Consider the following 19,504-nt stretch of genomic DNA (forward strand, 5'->3'; position numbering starts at 1 on the left):
ATTTAATCTGGAAAAACTTTTTTTCACACTTTGCTAGTTAAAAATTCTTGTACACAGAAAAAAAGTTTACTCTCTCTTACATCTACTCTCACCCAAACGACTTCTAATCTCACATGGTAAATCAGTAATTATAGCATGTGAAGATGTTCAACTAATGTTCAAAACTGAGAAAAGAGAATGAAACACCCCTACCCCCCCCCCACCCCCCCTCTTTTCCTTTTTCTTCCCTCGAAAAAAGAATAAAAAGTTTATTTTCAAAAAATTAAAAAAAAAAAAAAGTGTATAATATCATAAAGGTGTAGTGGGATATATATATATATATATGCATACCGTATGTACCACCCATTCATGTTTATAAACGGTGGATTAAAAAAAAAAAAAAATTATCACTTGCAGGGAATTCAAAATTACAGATTGCTCTCATGAGCTCCGCTTTACACGTGTTGTGTCTGTTACTCTGCATCTGTTTTTGTATTACTACATTGCTGCGTTCTTGTGTACAGGAACGTCTTGTGTGAAATCTCCGGGTTGTATTGAAAAATGAAACACAAAAGTGTATTCTTAAATGTGTTCTTAAATGTGTTCTTAAATGTGTTCTTAAATGTGTTCTTAAATGTGTTCTTAAATGTGTTCTTAAATGTATTCTTAAATGTGTTCTTTTTTGTTTTTTTTTTTTCTCCCCCCCCTCCTCCCCGTACTCCAGACGTGTTTACAAACCTCGTGGTGTAGCGGAAAATACATCCCCTGTAGATATAATTTGATTATACAAATCTTCTGATGTAAAACGGAATTTATAATCTGGAGATAACAGATTCTTACACAATTTGGCTACATTTGGATGTTTCTTTATTAACAGGTCAGGTAAAATTCTCTGTCTTGCCTTACAAAGAATTTCAGTTCTTTCCATATTTGTTCCTGTCCACGTGAATAAGTCCACTATTATCAACCCAAGAGAAAACATATCGACAGCTTTGTTATATTTGTATCCCATCAGTTGTTCTGGGGCTGAATACATTTTTGTTCCTATGCCAAAGGTGTGGTAACATGATTCTCTCTCATTTCTTGTGTGATTACTACTGTTATTTGATTCATAGTCCAGTTTTTCCTTTCCATAGCTATAATTTTCGAATTTTTTTTTTTTTCTTTTTTTTTCTTTTCGCTTCCATTCCTTTTTGTCTTTATCATTTGTGAGGTGATAACCATCATCAGATGTATTCTTCAAATGGTTCCTTCGAAACATGGATCTATATTTTCTGGTTTTTCTACTTTTCAAATCTGTTTCATTCGCTGTTTGTATGTTCATTACCTTCTTATTACAGAGAATATTCCATTCCCACTTTAGGTGAGGTAAAAAAAGAAGTCTCTTCATCAGATTGGTAAAGGATATTCCCTCATGGATGCAGACACGAGTGTGCTTGTTGTCGCCTTGCACTTTCACCTTTGGATTTCCATTCAGTTGGCTATTTTGTCTTTCCTTCTCTCCATCAGGTGTGATAGTAGAGCCGCTTCTATGGTTGCTTCTATTGACCCTTTTGTGGCCACTTTTAGAACCGCTCGTAGTGCTCCATAATAGAGCATTGGATAGACTCCTCCCATACGTGCTTCCATTCTTCTGACAGTGGTGCTGATCTCCAAAAAGGAACTTTTCTCTATTTGTATCTTTCTCCAATTTAGTCTCTTTGCAAAGAGGGTGATCTTTAGAAGTAACGGCGTTAAGACTCTGAAACTGCTCTTTGCTATTACCCAAATATGTTTCACTTGATGGAAGACAAATCTTCCCTTTTTTTGGAGTGGTGCCTTTAGGAGCGGTGTCAAGTGGCATCTCTTGGTGACGATCCACTTGTTTTTTCGCACCATCTGTCAATAACAAAGCGTTATTATTAAGGATAGAATCATAATGTGTCTCACTCTTCCTTTTTGCATCAGACGTGTGTTCAAGTGTGGGAGTAAAATCTGTTGCCTTCTTTAAATCATCAGTCTGGTCATCAAAAATAGGGTTCTTCCCTCTCGTCCGTGATTGTTCTCTCGTTTGTGATTGTTCTCTCGTTTGTGATTGTTCTCTCGTTTGTGATTTTTCTCTCGTTTGTGACCTCTCTCCCGTTTGCGATTGTTCTCTCGTTTGTGGTATCTTTCCCGTTCCCATCTCCATTTTTGCTCCGCCCTTCTGTTGGTTACTCCTGCCTGAACTCATCTCGCTCGGGGGACCCGCAACAAACCGCTCAGTTTGGCACAAGGAAAGTACTCCCTCGATGTTCTCAAGTTTGCACAATATTCTATTCTCTACTTTGTTTGGCAAATTGCACTTCTGAGTAGGGATCTCCGTGTGTGGTGGCAACACAGTATCGCTACTGGATTCACCTTTCAGGAAGATATTTATCTTCTTCGCCTCAGCTTCTTGTACTTGTACATCTATATATTCGTCGTACATTTTTCTTTTTGTTTCTAATCTTGTGAATATAAAATTATCTTTCTTCCTTACTTTTGCCTCTTTAGGTTTGGAAATTTTTACCCAATTTCGTGCTACATCTTTCATGTCTATTTCTCTAGTAGTGTAAAAATTTGACTCACAGTGTGTATCTACCTTTTTGTCCTCAGAAAAAGAACCAGTTTTTTGAACGTCTTCTTTCACTTTTGAGATATTTTGATTATCACATGGTTTCATAGCTTTTCTCGATTTCTGCTCATAAATTATTGGTTCATTCATTTGGCTTCCTCTCACATGTACCTTCACATCGACAGGATCTTTAGGATCTAAACTGTCTGGTGAATGAATATCCCACTTGCGATTCCCTTCGAAACTATCATAAGATGCCAATCCAAAATCACCAATTTTTACAATGTTATTATCACATATGAATATATTCGATGGCTTCAAATCTCGATGCATGATATTGTTCTTATGAATGTAATGTAATCCTATAATAATCATATGTATAATTTCTTTATTTCTATTAAAATTTATGTACGATCTTTTGCTTATGTAATTTTCCAGGGTTTTGTTACAATATTCCATTCTTATGTATAAATTGAATTTGTATTTTTTCCTCCCCTTCATCGTACATTTCTTTCTCTCCTTTTCCCTCCCCTTCATAGTGCATTTCTTTCTCTCCTTTTCCCTCCCCTTCATAGTACATTTCTTTCTCTCTTTTTTATTTATTTTTATACAAAACTCTCCAACATTTTGATTTTTCCCAAAATTTTTGAATTTTTTCTCTTGGGTATGTCTTTGTCTCTCCTGATTAACTTCCCTTCTACAAGTAGTATTCTTCCTTTTCACTTTATGTAATATATTTCTTATCTTCCTATCAAATGGATTTAAATTACATTCAATCAAATGTTGCTGGTTAAACAGTTCTTCAAATTGTGTCTCATTCGATAAATCACCATTCATCATGCATCGATCATCACTAATAACATGCTTATGATGATTTGAAGTGAGGGCAACTTTTGTTACTGTTCCAATATCCCTCCCCCTTTCTTCTTCACTATCATCATATTCCATTGCAGTGAAATAATTCGGACCCACATGGTGATGAATAACAGCACGAGAGAAAAAGATTCTTAATGAGCGAACCGAGCAATTCCTTGTAGAATTCCAATATATGATGGATGGGCGATTGCATGTAAAAGATCTGCTTTTCAAATAATAAATGTATCTTTTCAAGAAATACCAGGAATGCAAATAATGATATGTATAACTTGATATATTTAATGGGACACCACCCTTCTTCACCCATTGATAATAGCCTTTTCTGCATAACATGATGGAGGTACTACTACTTTTTGTCTTCCCCATCATTTTGTAAATCCAAAATTTAGTGTGATGCTGTTCCTTTCGATTATGACGTCCACGTCCTAGTCCTCCCTTGAGTAAAGTGTCTGCTGCACATTTAGATAGAAATGGTGCATGTGTTTTTTTATTCATGTCAGATCTATGTTGCATTCGATTCCTCATTCTTGTCTTTTCCATATGAGTCTTGCTTTTTTTGCAAATTATTTTTTTTAATGTATGTTGATTCTTAGCAATGATTTTACTTTTATCATACATCACATACGGGATCATGATTTCTACTGTATTTATCTCATCACAGATTCTGCATCTACCATACGTGTTGTTGTAACGATAGTTATATCTCCAAAGAGGTGATGGTGACAGTGATGTGTTCCAACTTTTGTCTTCAAATCTGTCATTATAAGAACGATTTACTTTTCTCTCATAATTCAAGTTATTCATGATAACAATAGTTTCATAACCATCGGATCCAAACTTATCGTTCATAAAACTGTCCAAAAAAAAGTTATACTCCGTCTCACCTGTACCATATTCATTCTTTATTAAAAATTTTCTACAATGATTAGATCGCGCAAATGTTCCATTTTTGAAAGAAGAATACTTCAAATAAGTCTCTCCGCGCAAAACGGGAAAAGGGAATGAGGAATGCACCATTTCACATGTTACAAACTTGCAATGAAATAATAATCCATTCATTTTACACATTTTAAGTCCCTCATAAAAAATTGTGAATGTATTTATTAAATTTTTTAAAAATTCCATTCTTCCTATACGTGCCGAAATATTTTTCACAAAATCATTTTTATGAATGTTATTTTTTGAATATTCTTTATTTTTTCTTCCTTTTTCCCTTTCATGGAACTGCATAGTATGTGATCTTTCTTTCCTCGCTTCTTCTACCACCTCTCCCTCACTACATGAATTTTCACTATCTGTGTCCTCCACGTATGAACCTACATCCAGCGTCTTCTGGTAGACGATTTTATGCAACCATGATTTGTCTTCTCCTGTTTGGTCCTCTCCCGTTTTGTCCTCTCCTGTTTGGTCCTCTCCCGTTTTGTACTCTCCTGTTTTGTCTTCCTCCATTTTGTAAATTCGCTTAGTTCTCTTCTGTGTTTCTCCACCCCTTCGAATTTGCACCGGAGTGGTCGTTTGGTTTTTTCTTTTCATTTCTTGCATCCTCTTCACGTGTGTTATTCTTCCACGGTGGAAGTACGTCTCTTCGATGTCGTAGAACTCCTCTTCATCCAAGCCACTCATGCTTAATGGTATCCATTTTGTTACATCTGCTTTGTGTATATAATCCCCGCGTGCCAACCTAGAATCTGAACCTGTCTTTTTTACTTCGCATACTTTTTTAATTATTTTTCTTTTTTTTAAAAATTTGACAAGGTTCCTGCTTTTGTTAGGAAAGGACAAATTCTCTCTTTCTACCACTGATACGTGTCGATCTGCAATAATCATTTCATCCTTCATTCTCTTTTTATTTTTTTCTTTCACTCCTTTTCTTCTTATGCGATCTCTTATGGAATCATCGTAAAAGTGCGTGTTCTGATGACTCATTTGATATTCTCTCCTCTCCGAATTTGGATTATCTAAAGAGTCCAATTCAGGATTGCGGCTTCTTGGCATACTATTGTCTACACATGAAAGGTGATAATCCACACTAGTACAATTCCTTTCTGTATTTTCTGCATTATATGTTGAATCGCATGAACTGTTCAGGCTAATTTTTATCCATTTATCCTGCTCCTCCTCCAAAGATGCAGACAAATTGTACATGTTCGCATGATGTAGTTCTTTCTCATTTGCACATTTGTTGTCACAACAAATGTTATGATGCCTTCTTCCTGTGCAACATCGACATGCTTTGTTATTTACTCTAACTGTGTAAAGACTTTGTAACTGCGTTGAAAGTTGTTGTCTGTTGATGGGCTCTAATGCATCACCCAGATGTCTTCTTCTTATTTCTTCTAAATGGAAAGATTTTCCTTTGAAACAAAAATGTGGGCTCTGGTGCCAGACGTGCCTACAGTGCTGCCCATTATGACGCTCAATGTGCTGCCCATTCTTCCAATTACGTGAAAATTTCGCTAGTTCATTTTCAAGAACCCAATCCCTGTGAAAATTATCGAAGTAATTGAAAACTTTTGCTTGTCTTACTAATTTATTCTCTTCACAACCATGCATGTTGTGATTATGGGTGCTTGTTATCACCATGTGTGTGTTATTAGCTCTGTAAACCCTTGTATTACATTCCTTTGGTGTGTTGTAACAGCGTACTCCTTCACATGAACAACACGAATCATATGATATATCACCTTTACTATGAATCCATTTCTTCGGAAACCCTGAGTAGATGATGCTGTATCTATGTTTCTGGTTTGGGCACTTCAAGAAGTGACATAAGCATGAATCACTTTTGTTTCTCTTACTAATAGTAAACTCAGTGTTACAATTTTTTTCTCGTACACATTTTTTAATTTCTTTTCTTTGTAATAATATTTTACCCATTCGGCACTTGGATTTTGTGACGTTTTTTTTTTCTTCCTTCCTTTGTTTCCTCTTCTTCTTACTCTTCAGCATACAGTCCATTTTTAATTGCTCATTAATTCTCTTCTTCGTGTTGGTTACCTTCGCAGGTTTGTTTTCTTTGTCATTACTACTACTTTGAAAGACAATTTTGAAATCCTCACTTTCTGATGAATACTCAATGTTATCGAAAAACTTTTGAAACGCTTCTCTCCTCGTTCTTTCATTTTTCCTCTTTTTTAAATATGCCATATTGTTCTTTAAGAATTCTCGTTTTTTCCTTTCAACATTATGCGGCCCGCCCTTCTTGGGGTGGACATTGACCAAGCCATCCACCACGTCATCCATTTTGTCGCCCCTTTCTTCATCTATTTCTTCACCCCTTTCTTTACCCACTTCTCCACCCCTTTCTCTACCCACTTCTCCACCCCTGCAAGAACACATACATTTGGAGGATTCCATTTGAATAAGGAGAAATTTTGCAAAAAGCACACTCCTTAGTTTCTTCCAAGTAAAACCTCTTGGACAACGCATCACATCAATATGTGAATACTTCATGAGAGTATCCACATGATCATTGCATCTATTTGTACAGCATTCCCAAGTAACCATTCCTTTTCTGTCATTTCTTTTACTTTTTTCTATATTGTATGCTTTCAGTATTGGCAGACATGTTCGATTTATTTGCGGTAAATGGACACATTGAAAGGCATGTTTTTCTCTTTTCAAAATAACTAAGATAATATAATTTCTACCATTTTTGTAGATCATTCTTGCAACAGTTAGATGCAGAAGACGACACGTAGGTATTTGTATAATGCTGTGTACAAAGCGTGCATCTTCTAATCTTTTCTGTTTTTTTTTCAAAAGACATTTCTTTTTACATTTACTCTGTTTAAATTGGTCATAGTTTTTTGTTACTCTACAAACGCTTTCGTTTAACCTTATGGGGTCTTCGCCAATTATTCTTCCTGTCGAAATTTTATTCCAAATTTGGGGGTGCCCACCACTCGGTTTATTATCTAACCCAACGCCAGTGTCACTACTTCTGACTCTGCTTCTGACTCTGCTTCTGACTCTGCTTCTGACTCTGCTTCTGACTCTACTTCCGATTCTGTTTCCGATTCTGTTTCCCATTCTGCTTCCGATTCTGCTTCTACTTCTTGAACCACCGTTCTGGGTATCTTTTTCACCTTTAAGGAACCTGACACGGTGCTCAAATACCAAGGGACAATGTTCCAGAAGCAAGCTTATGGTGCTTCTAGATGCACGGGAATATTCAACGATGGCATTGTAGTGATAAATGTAAAGGACGCTTCTAAACTTTAAGATAATTTTACAAGAATCATAATTTACTTCTTTCTTCGTATGGTTAATTTTGTTCCTCTTGTTGCCTAGGTACTCCATGATCCCCCCCTCTTCTCCTCCCTTTGATCTCTGAGAATAAGGATTTTCATAAAAATGCAATTCCTTCTGAAGGAACTTCTTAAACAATAAGTACAAATTGAATCTGAACATAGAGGTGCTTATAGATGTAATACTAAAGGAAATATCCGTGCTTGTTCTTCTAACAATGTCTACATTCACTAACTGTAGCAAAGTAGCTGCATCTACATGGTAAATTTTTTTCCATCTTATTTTTGTTACATAATATAAAAAGTATATAAAATAATTACAAAAATTATGTACAAAACAGTTATTTATTATTTCTTCCTCTGTAGATGTTACGTCAACTATAAGAGTTTTCTTCTCTTCAGAAGGTACCTTTCTCAGGAGACTGATGCAATTAAGAAAGTTAATTATGTTTTCAATAAAAAAAATATGATTTCCTCTTTCAATTTTGGTTTCATGCATGTTATTATTATATTGTTTTGAGAAATAAGTTGATTCAAATCCCTTCGAAATCCAACTTCTTCCTCTTCTTACAATCCTGTTTGGAATGTGTATACCTCTACTGTACCCCAATTGTGTTCTTTTTTCTTTCCTTACAACCAGTGGAGAAATTGAGAGAAAGGCATAAGGAGAGTGATCTCCCTTTCTCTCGGTGTCTCCTATTCCTGTAACTACTTCATTAACTATATCTACAATTTCGAAGTAATTGCAAACGTGTATAGTTGAATTAGAAAAATTCTTCAGCTCCTCCATCAAAGCAATGTTAGCATTTCTACTGTAAAATGTTCTGCACAAACTTAACAAATCTTTTTTATTTTTCAAAAAATTTTCATCCCTCATGAAACAGTATAAATTTTGCTTAAAAAAGTTCCTAAAATATCTATTTTCATCGTGTTTTAACTTGTTCAAATATTTTTTCTCCATTGTACTTAGTAACTTCATTAATTCTGCTTGCAGACTCTTCACTTTGGTCAGAAGGAGAGTGTAAAACTTCGAGGTGAATATCTTACAGCACTTCACACAGCACAGAAAAAACTGGGCGCTTCGTTTGCAGTCGTCGTGCCTGCACCGGTGCACACCACCGCACTCGATCCTGCATGCACTCTCGCGTCTACATTCGAATCTACTTTTGAATCTACATTCGCCTCTACTTTTGAATCTATTTTCGCTTCTTCCCCCCTTTGTGCGAGATTCCTTCCTCTGGAAATGCCTCTTAAACGCTTTGTTGAACACGTAAAATCCCCTAAAAAACTTCAAAGTGCAAATGACAAGAATATCTGTGTAAATTCCAAAACGGTATAACTTCACCCGTACAGTTCTTAGCAAAGTGTTGTAATTGTTACATTCACAATCGCTGGAGAAATACCAATTGTTTTTTACCTTGCACAAACAGCTAAGCATGTAGTAATAAAAGGCCTTGTTCCTTACAAAATAATTGTTTTTTACACTTCTGCCACTGTAGTAACAATTTTGTCTTGTTATTTTTACAAAAGGTATGAATTCTCTTTCTCTTCCCTTTCTAACGCTACGAGAAATATACAAATCTAGAAAATGTGCATTTCCATATATATTTTCTGCTCTCCTAATTCTTAGCAAATATGTTGATATGGTTATTTTTCGATATGTCTCACTAATGATATGTTGCAGTGTCGTCTTGTTAAGGATTCTCCTCCTCCTCATTTGTTCATTCCAAAATATAAAAACCTTTATCCATTTCCAAAAATAGAGCGAATAATACCTGTGAAATATTTTCCTACTTCTGCCAACAGACCTAAAATTAGCGGTCTTACTGCTCTTCCTACTGCTCTTCCTACTGCTCATGCTACTGCTCATCCTACTGCTCTTCCTACTGCTCTTCCTATTGCTCATACTACTGCTCTTCCTACTGCTCTTCCTATTGCTCTTCTTCACGTTCATATTGTAACTACTATCTGAGTATATAGGGCAGCTCCTTCGCATGCTTCTCTCAAATGAGTCGACATTTGTGTACAGAAAAAGGTTTCTCTCTCCTCTCCCACTGTTTTCAACACCCATTTGGTCTTCTGAATGTGTGTGAGGATTTGTCACTTTTCTCCTTCCCACAAGTAAAAAAATGAAAACCTTTCTTGCACAGTCGTAATAATAGCAGTTCCAGTTGCAGTAATTGATGCCACTTGGTTCTTCCCTTCTCCCACTTCTCACGCCACTTCTTACTTCGCAACCTCGATCTCTACTGGTTATTATGCTACCATCACACATGCCCTTGACGCTGCCACTATAACATCCCATGTAATTTTCCATTTTTGGAAATGATGAAAATACCATTGTTCCGTTTCTGTTGAGATCCTTTGTGACAGTGCTTTTCTCTCTGTAATGCATATTCCCTTTCAATTGTTTGCAGTTCTTCCTGTCAACAATCTTGCTCTTCCTATTACCATTCGTAAGAATTGTAAACAGATGTGGGCTCTTTCTCTTAAAGTATTTGGAGAAATGTTTGCTACTCCACTTGGGAGATTGTTTCCTCTGTTTTTTATATATCTCTTCATTCATCTCATCACTATGGTTCTCCATTTTGTTGTATCCCTTAGAAGAGGTCCTATGCGAGTGACAATTCTTCTGCGTTATCTTCTCCTTGCTGTTGAAAGATTCGTTCTTGCCATTTTTTCTTCTCTGCTTTGTCTTGCTATTTATATGTTCTTTCTTTTCCAAAAATGGTTCTAACATGTGGGTATCCATCATTTTGTTGTGGTAGTAATAACCCTTACTCAGATTTTTCGTCTTCTTTTTCTCAAAAGGCATTGATATTCTTCCATTTATATCATAACCATACTGCACTATAGTTCTCTTTCCTCTAATAATTTTGCTAAATTCTCTTCTTCTATTAGTGTAAAATAAATCAGCATGTGTTCTTAATCCTTTTTTTTTACAATTCGATAAGTTCGTTGTACTTTTTATTAACGTTAAATATGTTTTCTCATTTTTGAGATCCTTTCTATTGCAAAGTATAATGTCAGAAACCTTTTTTTTTTTTGTAACCAATTCATGCGTTTCCTTATAATTGAATATGTTGTTAAAATAGTAGTTATTGTACCACATGTCTATCTTATAGCATGGTAATTTCCTTTTTTTCATTGTATTATCATTTATGATTATTTTCAGCTCGTGAATAAAGTATGTGTCATTGCAATGAAATTTTATGAATTTCTCATGATGTATGCTTCCTACCCTTTGGTGTGACTTTCCCATGTTTCTTATCGCACTGTTTGATGTTGTACCATCAGATGAAACACTACGATCATTTCCTATACTTCCAATCTTATAGATAATTTCCCTCCCCAAAGGGTTCCAATTTGTTTTTTCTTCCTTAGAAATTGTGGCTTTATTCATAGAATTGTCCTTCCCATTGTCTACCAACTTTTTCTCCTCCTTCTTCTCCTTCTTCTCCTCCTTCTTCTCCTTCTTCTCCTCCTTCTTCTCCTTCTTCTCCTCCTTCTTCTCCTTCTTCTCCTCCTTCTTCTCCTCCTTCTCCTTCTTCTTCTCCTTCTGTAATTGCACATGCTGTGTCATCATTGTTGTTCTTCTTTTGCTGAGTCGAATGGGCCACGATGAATCCGTATGGATATTATTTACACTAAGTTTCTTCTTCATCCCCCATCCATCAGATAAATTCTTCAACTCACATGAGCATGTTGTTTTCATCATTTTAGAGGATTCTTCAACCGGTTGGTTTTTTAAGCAGAAAACATTTTTGTTTAAAACATTCTCATGTTCCAACTTATCTTGCATGAATGATTTATTTGTCTTGTTACACTTCCTAATGTGCATGCAAGTATTATTCTCGAGTATTCTTCCGGAACCATTTCTTCCTACTTGCTCATGTAAAATTTCCATATTTCTGAACACGTTTCCTCCTATATTTGGATCTAACATTTTTAAATTCGCCATTTTTACATTTCTCCTTATGCTGCACATCCTGAGTGCATGTAACTTCATCATCCTGTAGTGATAGCTTTTATTCGTTAATTTTTTTTTTCTTTTTTCTAAAAGGCGGTAAGGGAATTTATCTATATCAACTTCTGTATTTTTTAAAATTAGTAAAGGAATTCTTTTTAGCGAGAGAACCCTTTTTAGTGAAGGAATATTTTTAAAAAAAAAATCATTTTTCACCATTTCATTTCTCCCACAGGAGCAACCATTTCGTGGGTTATAAATATTCAAGACATGCTCAATCAGTTTGCAAATTTTTATGTTTAAAAAAAGTCTACTTGATTTTTTTTTTTTTTTTTTTTTCCCTAAATGGAGAGATGATAATTCTGGACTCAATCTTGGTGTATTACATCTTTTATGAGAGATTGTTGTTTTTGTCTTTCTCAAAAAATGCGTATTTACACAATATGTATCACTGTTATTACTGCGATAGCCGTTATTTCGAGTGTACAATTCTCTTCCTTTTCTTCTTTTTTTTTGTAATGTTATTTCGTTCATAACATTTCTTATAAAGTTTTTCTCTTCCACTAAGTTAAAATACATTATATGGTTGAGACTGTTATTTCCACGAATGATGATCCTCATTATGTCTGTCCTTTTTCCATTGTTTATCATTACCTTCACATAGCAATGTTTAATGCAAGTGTAGAAATAACCTTCCCTTTGAAATGGTTCTATATCAAAATGATTTCCAATCTGTATAGATCCACTATATGAACCGAAATCGTGTTCATTATTCCTCTTGTGGCATTTTAAAAATAAATGTTCCACTATGTCTCTAGCGTTTTTAATTTTTATTATCTTGTACGTACTGTCCATGTATGATGAATTCTGTCCATTTTTGCAAATATGTGTATAACAACTTTTTGTGACAAATGTGATATTTTTCTTTTCATCCTTTTCTTTGTTCGCCATTATGCTTCCCATAGTTCTGTGCAACCCTTTTTCCATTATTCCCTTTCGCTCAAAGGGTAAGGTGTTCGATTCGTTCTCTCTAACTCGACATTTGTGTTTTAAGCCATTTTTTGCTTTCTGATCTGCTTGTCTTATGCAAAGAGGGAATCCTAAAAGTTCTTCTCCTTCGCACCATTGTACCTTGTCTCCTACAGAAACGTTATTTCGAACATTTTCTAAAATGCTTTCTAGTGTTTCCTTCCTATGTATTTTCACATCATCTTGGTATTTTTCTACATATGTAGACTCGGCGGAAGTACCTACCTTTGTTCTTGTCCTATGTGAGTTCGATTTTTTCCCTCTACTCACATCATCAGGGGGTATTCGTTTTTTCCTAACACTACTCTTGTAAAATGCTAATTTCTTAGATATACTCTCAAAAGGGGACAAATTTTTATTCAGAATTGTCTTAATCTTTAATGTATTATCATTACAACAGTTTTCATTGCTTAAAACAGAGTTAGCGGATGACTCGAAAATTTTTATATTTTTTTCGTATATATTTTCGTTGCCCCAAAGGTGTGTGCATAATTTTGGAAAAATTTTCCTCCTGCTAGAGTTGTATTTCTTTTTTTTTTTTTTTTTAATTAAATATAATTCATTGTAATACAGATCGAAGAAATCGCTAGTTAAGCCTGCACATTTGTATTTTTTTTCTGACTGTTCATATAAATTTTTTCCAGTTGGGCCATTTTTGCACACAATTTTTTTTTTTTTTTTTTTTTTCACAATTTCCTCATTTTGGCTAGTTCCCTTCACATTGTAGCTGCAGGTGTAGTTTTTTTTTTTTTTCTTTTCTCTTCTTCCTCTTGGAAAAATGTAGGGCTTCGGAGAGGGCGAAGAAGGCTGTCCCACATTTGTGTCGTGGAGTGTCGGTGATGTGAGGGTCTGACAAGTTTGGCAAACTGCACTTATTTTATGAAATTCATTCGGCTCATCACTTTGCCCATCCACATCCTTATCGGCACACAAGGAAATGAATAGGTTCTTCTTTTCCTTCCTGTGGTGGGGAAAGCACTCACTCACTTCGAGCCAGCACTCATGTATGCTTACAATGTTTGGGTGATTTTTGAGTTTATTTAAACATTCCACTTCTCTCAAGTTAAGCAGAATTTTCTTCTCATAGTTGAACACATTTGCTGAAAATTTAACATTTTTCAGCGCGTAATATTTTTCTTTGCCTTTTTGTTTGCCGTTTAGTTTGGAGATTTGTTTGCCTTTTCCTGTCTCTTTCTTTTTAATTTTATAGACGCACGAAAACCCCCCTACAGCAATTAAATACACAAACATAAACTTATCTTTAATTCTTTTATTTATATTATTAAATTCTTCATTTCTTATATGGCATTGATAATCCATTTCTCTCTTTTGCATCTTAGGGAGTTGGCTATTTTTCTGCGATTGGTTTGTTGGTCCATATATCTGCGCTTCGTGTGCGTCTTGTGATGTGATGGTGATAGGAATGGTATGGATTTTCTTTCAAAATGAAGTGTGCATGTATTTATTACAAAATATGATAAGGGTCGTAACTGCGTTTCTCTCTAAGGGATCTGTGAGCTGTTTGTACATGGTTTGCTGTTTGTACATGGTTTGTTGTGTGTACATGGTTCACTGTATGTAACTTAGGAAAATTGAAAAAATTGCATATATTGCACAAATTCAACAAATTCCACAAATTGCATAAATTGCATTGCACTAACCGTGTCAATTACACTAAGTGTATCAAATAAAAATCGTGGACTGTGTATTCGATATCGGAAGAAGAAGCACACATCATATGCTGTGAAAAAGAAATACACAACGGTTCAAAAGGAAAGAAGCAACTGTTGATCAGTGCAACATTTGTATTTGAATTAAAAAAGGAAAAAAAATTACTCCAAGTTTCAAAACAAGAGATAATAACAATGTTGCATAGTTCATCAGTCTTGTCTTTTCTTTTCCCTTGCAATGTAGACACGTGGTAGTCATATAATATTCCCATTCATCATATTCATAATTAATGAATTTAAATGAATACTGCCTCATTTATGAACTGATGTGATGGTATACTTATTCATAAGCATCTCTCTATCAAGAGCAGCATGACGGGATTTATTGGATATGTCGTCTTTTTCAAAAATGTATTCAAAATGGATAAGAAAAAAAAGAAAAAAAAAGAAAAAAAAAGAAAAAAAAAGAAAAAAAACCTTATTTGATTAATTCTCGGTATATACTGCTCTGTGCACATTAATTTATGCAGTGCAGCAGGTGAACAGGGGGACAAATGGATGAACGGAAGGGCAAATGAATGGACGGATAAATGGACGAACGGGAGAATGTACAGATGAAGTGATGGAGGTCAAAAGCATACTACGGTTAAAAGGGCAAGAGAGAAAAATTCTACATCATTGGCGAATGTTAATTTTTTTTGGGATACTGCAAGACACTGAGCATATGAAAAAATAAAAAATAAAAAATAAAATAAACATAGTCCTGTGGGTGATTTGTTTAAAAATTGTTGTTTCTCGTGGACGTGCTAAAAGTGGCAGTTCTGCGCCTGCTATATGAAGTGGACGGGGGGGGGGGGTAATGCTACACGGTTATATATACACACACACACACACACACATATATATATATATATATATATATATATATATGCACGTATGGACACATATACATGCATTAAAGAAAATAATTTCGTATAATGTTATGCACACTAATATAGTTACAGTAAAGTACAAAAAAAAAGAAAAAAAATTGCCTATGTTGATGATGGAAAAATCTGAGCAAAAAAAAAAAATGTTGAGTGGAATATATAACACAGATCGATAAGAATGCAACTTGCACAACTGTGTTAATCGTGAACGGAAAATGATAAAAAAAAAAAAAAAAAAAAAAAACGATCTCTTGTTTATACTTTTTCTTGATGAGACTATTCTTAGAAATACGAGATATTCAAAATAGTAAATAGAATAGATCTATACATAAATATGCATGCGAAACGGCGTGGTTTTGCACACAACTGAACAAACAACTGCAAGCTTTGTACAGTTCAGTTTTTTTTTTTTTTTTGGGGGGTGGTAACAGTTATCAGGTATGTTGCAAAAAAAAAAAAAAAAAAAGGGAGCAATAAAAAAAAAAAAGCTAAAAAAATAAAAAAAAAAAAAAAAAAAAGGATATTTCATTATTTTTCTTTTCTCTTATGTCGCAACTAGTTGTAATTAGTCTTTGGCATAACACGGGGTGCATTCAGGGAAATTATTATTAATTATTATTAGTTATTATTAGTTATTATTAGTTATTATTAATTATTTTACTTTTATCTTTTCCCAGTTTTTCTATTTCTACTTTTAGTCTTGTTCATTCCATTTGCCTTTTGTTATTACCACCTTGCAGATACTACGGTACTACTTGGATAAGGTGTAGTCATTTGGTATTCTCTTTTTGGTGGAAGTAAAATAAAAAAAAAAAAAAAAAAAATTGCAACTTCAGCTGCAACTTGGATTGCAATAAATTTTCTAAGAAATGGTGATATAATGTTTCTGATGAAGGTTATTTAATAAGTAATAAAAGCGAGATGGAGAAAAACAGAGAGAGATGTTGTTCCTCTTGTGGTGGCAGTGGTGTGAAGATATATCCTAATTTGCATGTATACGTACATACGTTCATTCGAGCATTTGCAAATGGGTGGATAGATAAATATATGAAACAATAAAAGAGTAAAAAGATAAATAGATAAAAAGATAAACGGATAAACAGATAAACATATAAATTGGTAAATACATACATGCATGTACAAAGACATGCACAGGGGTCAAACATCCCCATATGCTCTTGTGAACATTTGGTATGTCATTTTATGTTCATATGTAGTGTATTAAGCAGTGAGAACGCGTGTGAACTTTGCGAAAGGGAAGCCTCAAAATTTAATTCAATTCGATCCAATTATCACTTGCCCTAAAATTATCAATGAAATGAAAAATTACAAAAGGCCCACTTTATAAGACAGACATTTGATAGTTCTTTTTTATTCTATATTTATATACATATATGTTTTTGTACATATGTTTTTATCTATTTTTTTATTTTTTTTATTATTTTTATTTTTTTTATTATTTTTATTATTTTTATTTTTTTAATTTTTTTTATTTTATTATTTATTTTATTAATACTTTTTTTTTTTTTTTTTTTCTTGCTTCGTGCGGTGTGTTCTATATAATTTCAAAATTTTGCGGATGGGGAAAAAAAAAAAAAAAAAAAAAAAAAAAAAAAAAAAAAAAAAAAAAAAAAAAAAAAAAAAAAAAAAAAAAAAAAAAAAAAAAAAAAAAAAAAAAAAAAAAAATAAAAAAAAAACAAAAAAAAAAAAAAAAAAAAAAAAAAAAAAAAATTTTTTTTTTTTTTTCACATAAAAAAATTAATTAAAAATTAAAATTTGTTAAGAGTGGAAGTAAAATAAAAAAAAAAAAAAAAAAAAAAAAAAAAATAAAAAAAAAAAAAAAAAAAAAAAAAAAAAAAAAGGAAAAAAAAAATTTTAAAGTTTCTTATAAGATATTTTAAAATAGAAAATACTCTTTCTTCCTTTTTTTCCCTTTTTTTTTTTTTTTTCTGTGTGCGTATGTGCATGCTCGTGTGTGTGTGCACGCATGTATACTTAAGTGAAACCTTTTTTACGTGAAAAGGATAAAAATACTTGTTTTCATTTTTTTTTTTTTTTTTTTTTTTTTTTTTTTTTTATTTTTTTTTTTTTTTTTTTTTTTTTTTTTTTTTTTTTTTTTTTTTTTTTTTTTTTTTTTTTTTTTTTTTGGTTTTTTTTTTTTAATTTTAAAATTTTTTGGTTGGGGAAAAAAAAAAAAAAAAAAAAAAAAAAAAAAAAAAAAATCGAACAAACCAACAGAAATGAAGAAGTGGTAAACAAGCTCACGTGAAGAAAATTCGCGTTTATGTTTTTTTTCTTCCTTTTTTAAAATGAATAATGAGGGTGGGGAAAAAGACGGAAATAAATAAAATAAAATGAAACAGCAAAACAATGCAACAAAGTAAAGCGAAGTGCTACAACAAAGTAAAGCGAAGTGCTACAACAAAGTAAAGCGAAGTACTACAACAAAGTAAAGCGAAGTACTACAACAAAGTAAATCAAAATAATGCAATGCAAGCAGATGTTTGTATATACATAAATGGGTACATACAAATAGGTACCCCTAAGTTGACACGTATAAATAGACACATATAAAGCTGATATATATGTCTTCATTTGTATGTGTATTTTTTTATTTTATTTTTTCCAATATGAATGTAATGAATGGTGTATGTGGAGGTAGGAGCGTTCATCTATGTGCTTTTATCTTCACGGAAGAATGTGGTGATGTATGTTCTTCTAGAACATGCACACTTATACGAGTATGCGCGTAAGTATTGTTGTTTTTACATCTCATCTCTATGGATTTTTTTGTTTAAACCTATGTATAATATTACTTCTCTATCAAACTACTAAGAAGAAACAGTTCATTCATTATGTACATGCAAAAAAAAAAAAAAAATATATATAATATAAAAATATATATATATATATCTAAGTGTGTGGAACATAGTCGTGTTTGCTTATGATGCCCATATTGAATAGTTCTACCTTGTTTAAATTATAAAAAATAAAAAAATTGTGATAACATGTAATGGGAATGTACCGTGCGTACAATTTTGTGTTAATACGTGTTGTTAGATAAACGTTGTGCATAAGCAGAAATTCCTTTTTTTTTTTTTTTTTTTTTTTTTTTTTTTTGGCAACAATGTGCTCACACAATCATTAATAAGTTTGTTACGCAATTTATAGGAAATCGAAAAAAAAAGAAAAAAAAAAAAAAACCTACACTTATGGCTTCATTAGTGCAAAGGTTCCCTATGATAGAATCACACATACGATAGGGAAGAAATTCAACAAAAAAGAGGAGATGATGGATGTAGAAGTGGGGAGGGGGAGGAAAAAACTACGAGACTGTGCTATTGCAAAGACGCCATAAAAAATGATAGACGAATGATAAAAAAAATGATGAACGAATGATAAAAAAAATAACAATCAAACGATACGTTAGCATGAACAAATGTATATGTGTCGGTTTTCATGCCTACAAGGCGATGCATATAGTGTGATGGTTGGGGACAACATAAATGGCAAGAACGCTGAAGTTTATGGTGACGTGTTCAATTAATGCATTCCTTGGACGTGAAAATGGATTAAGCATTTAACACAAAAGTGGAAAGACGAGAGAGGAAAACGAGAGAAGAAAAATGTAACGGCTAAAAGTGTAGAATGCAAATGATGTGTGGAGAGGAAAAGTACGACGTGTGATGAGGCTTAAATGTGAAAAAGTTCAAGTGGGAAAACAAGAAAATGCAAAAGTGGGAATGTACCAAAATATTGATATACCAAAACATTAATATATAAAAATGCAGACTTATAAAAATTTAATCACATCAAAATGCAGACACATCAAAATGCAGACACATCAAAATTTAATCACATAAAAATGCAGACATATAAAAATTTAACCACATCAAAATTTAATCACATAAAAATTTAACCACATCAAAATTTAATCACATAAAAATTTAACCACATCAAAATTTAATCACATCAAAATGCAAGCACATAAAAATGCAAACACACCAGCGTAGAAAAAAATTCAAAAGAAAAAAAAAAAAAGAAAAAATAAGAGAAGGTTTAACAACCTGAGCAAACTTCACAATTGCCAAAACTTAGAAAAACACGTAAGAGGGATAAATGTAAAGAGATCACCCATTTTATCGCTATAACTTATAAACTAGTTATATTACCAACCCATTGAAAAAAAAGTGCATGCTGTTTGACAACATAGATCTCTACATACTATT

General features: G+C 33.1%; 1 protein-coding gene across 1 annotated transcript; it reads right to left on the reverse strand.

Moving 5' to 3' along the window:
• Positions 1-709: 709 nt before the first annotated feature.
• On the reverse strand, positions 710-13,996 carry PGO_020710 (serine/threonine protein kinase; the record flags this gene model as incomplete). The annotated part of the gene is made up of 1 exon (XM_028685889.1): positions 710-13,996. One exon carries the CDS (start codon positions 13,994-13,996, stop codon positions 710-712), a length of 13,287 nt encoding a protein of 4,428 aa, XP_028541690.1.
• Positions 13,997-19,504: the final 5,508 nt, after the last annotated feature.

Source organism: Plasmodium gonderi (assembly GCF_002157705.1).
Source record: "Plasmodium gonderi DNA, contig: Chr02, whole genome shotgun sequence".
Classification (NCBI taxonomy): domain Eukaryota; phylum Apicomplexa; class Aconoidasida; order Haemosporida; family Plasmodiidae; genus Plasmodium; species Plasmodium gonderi.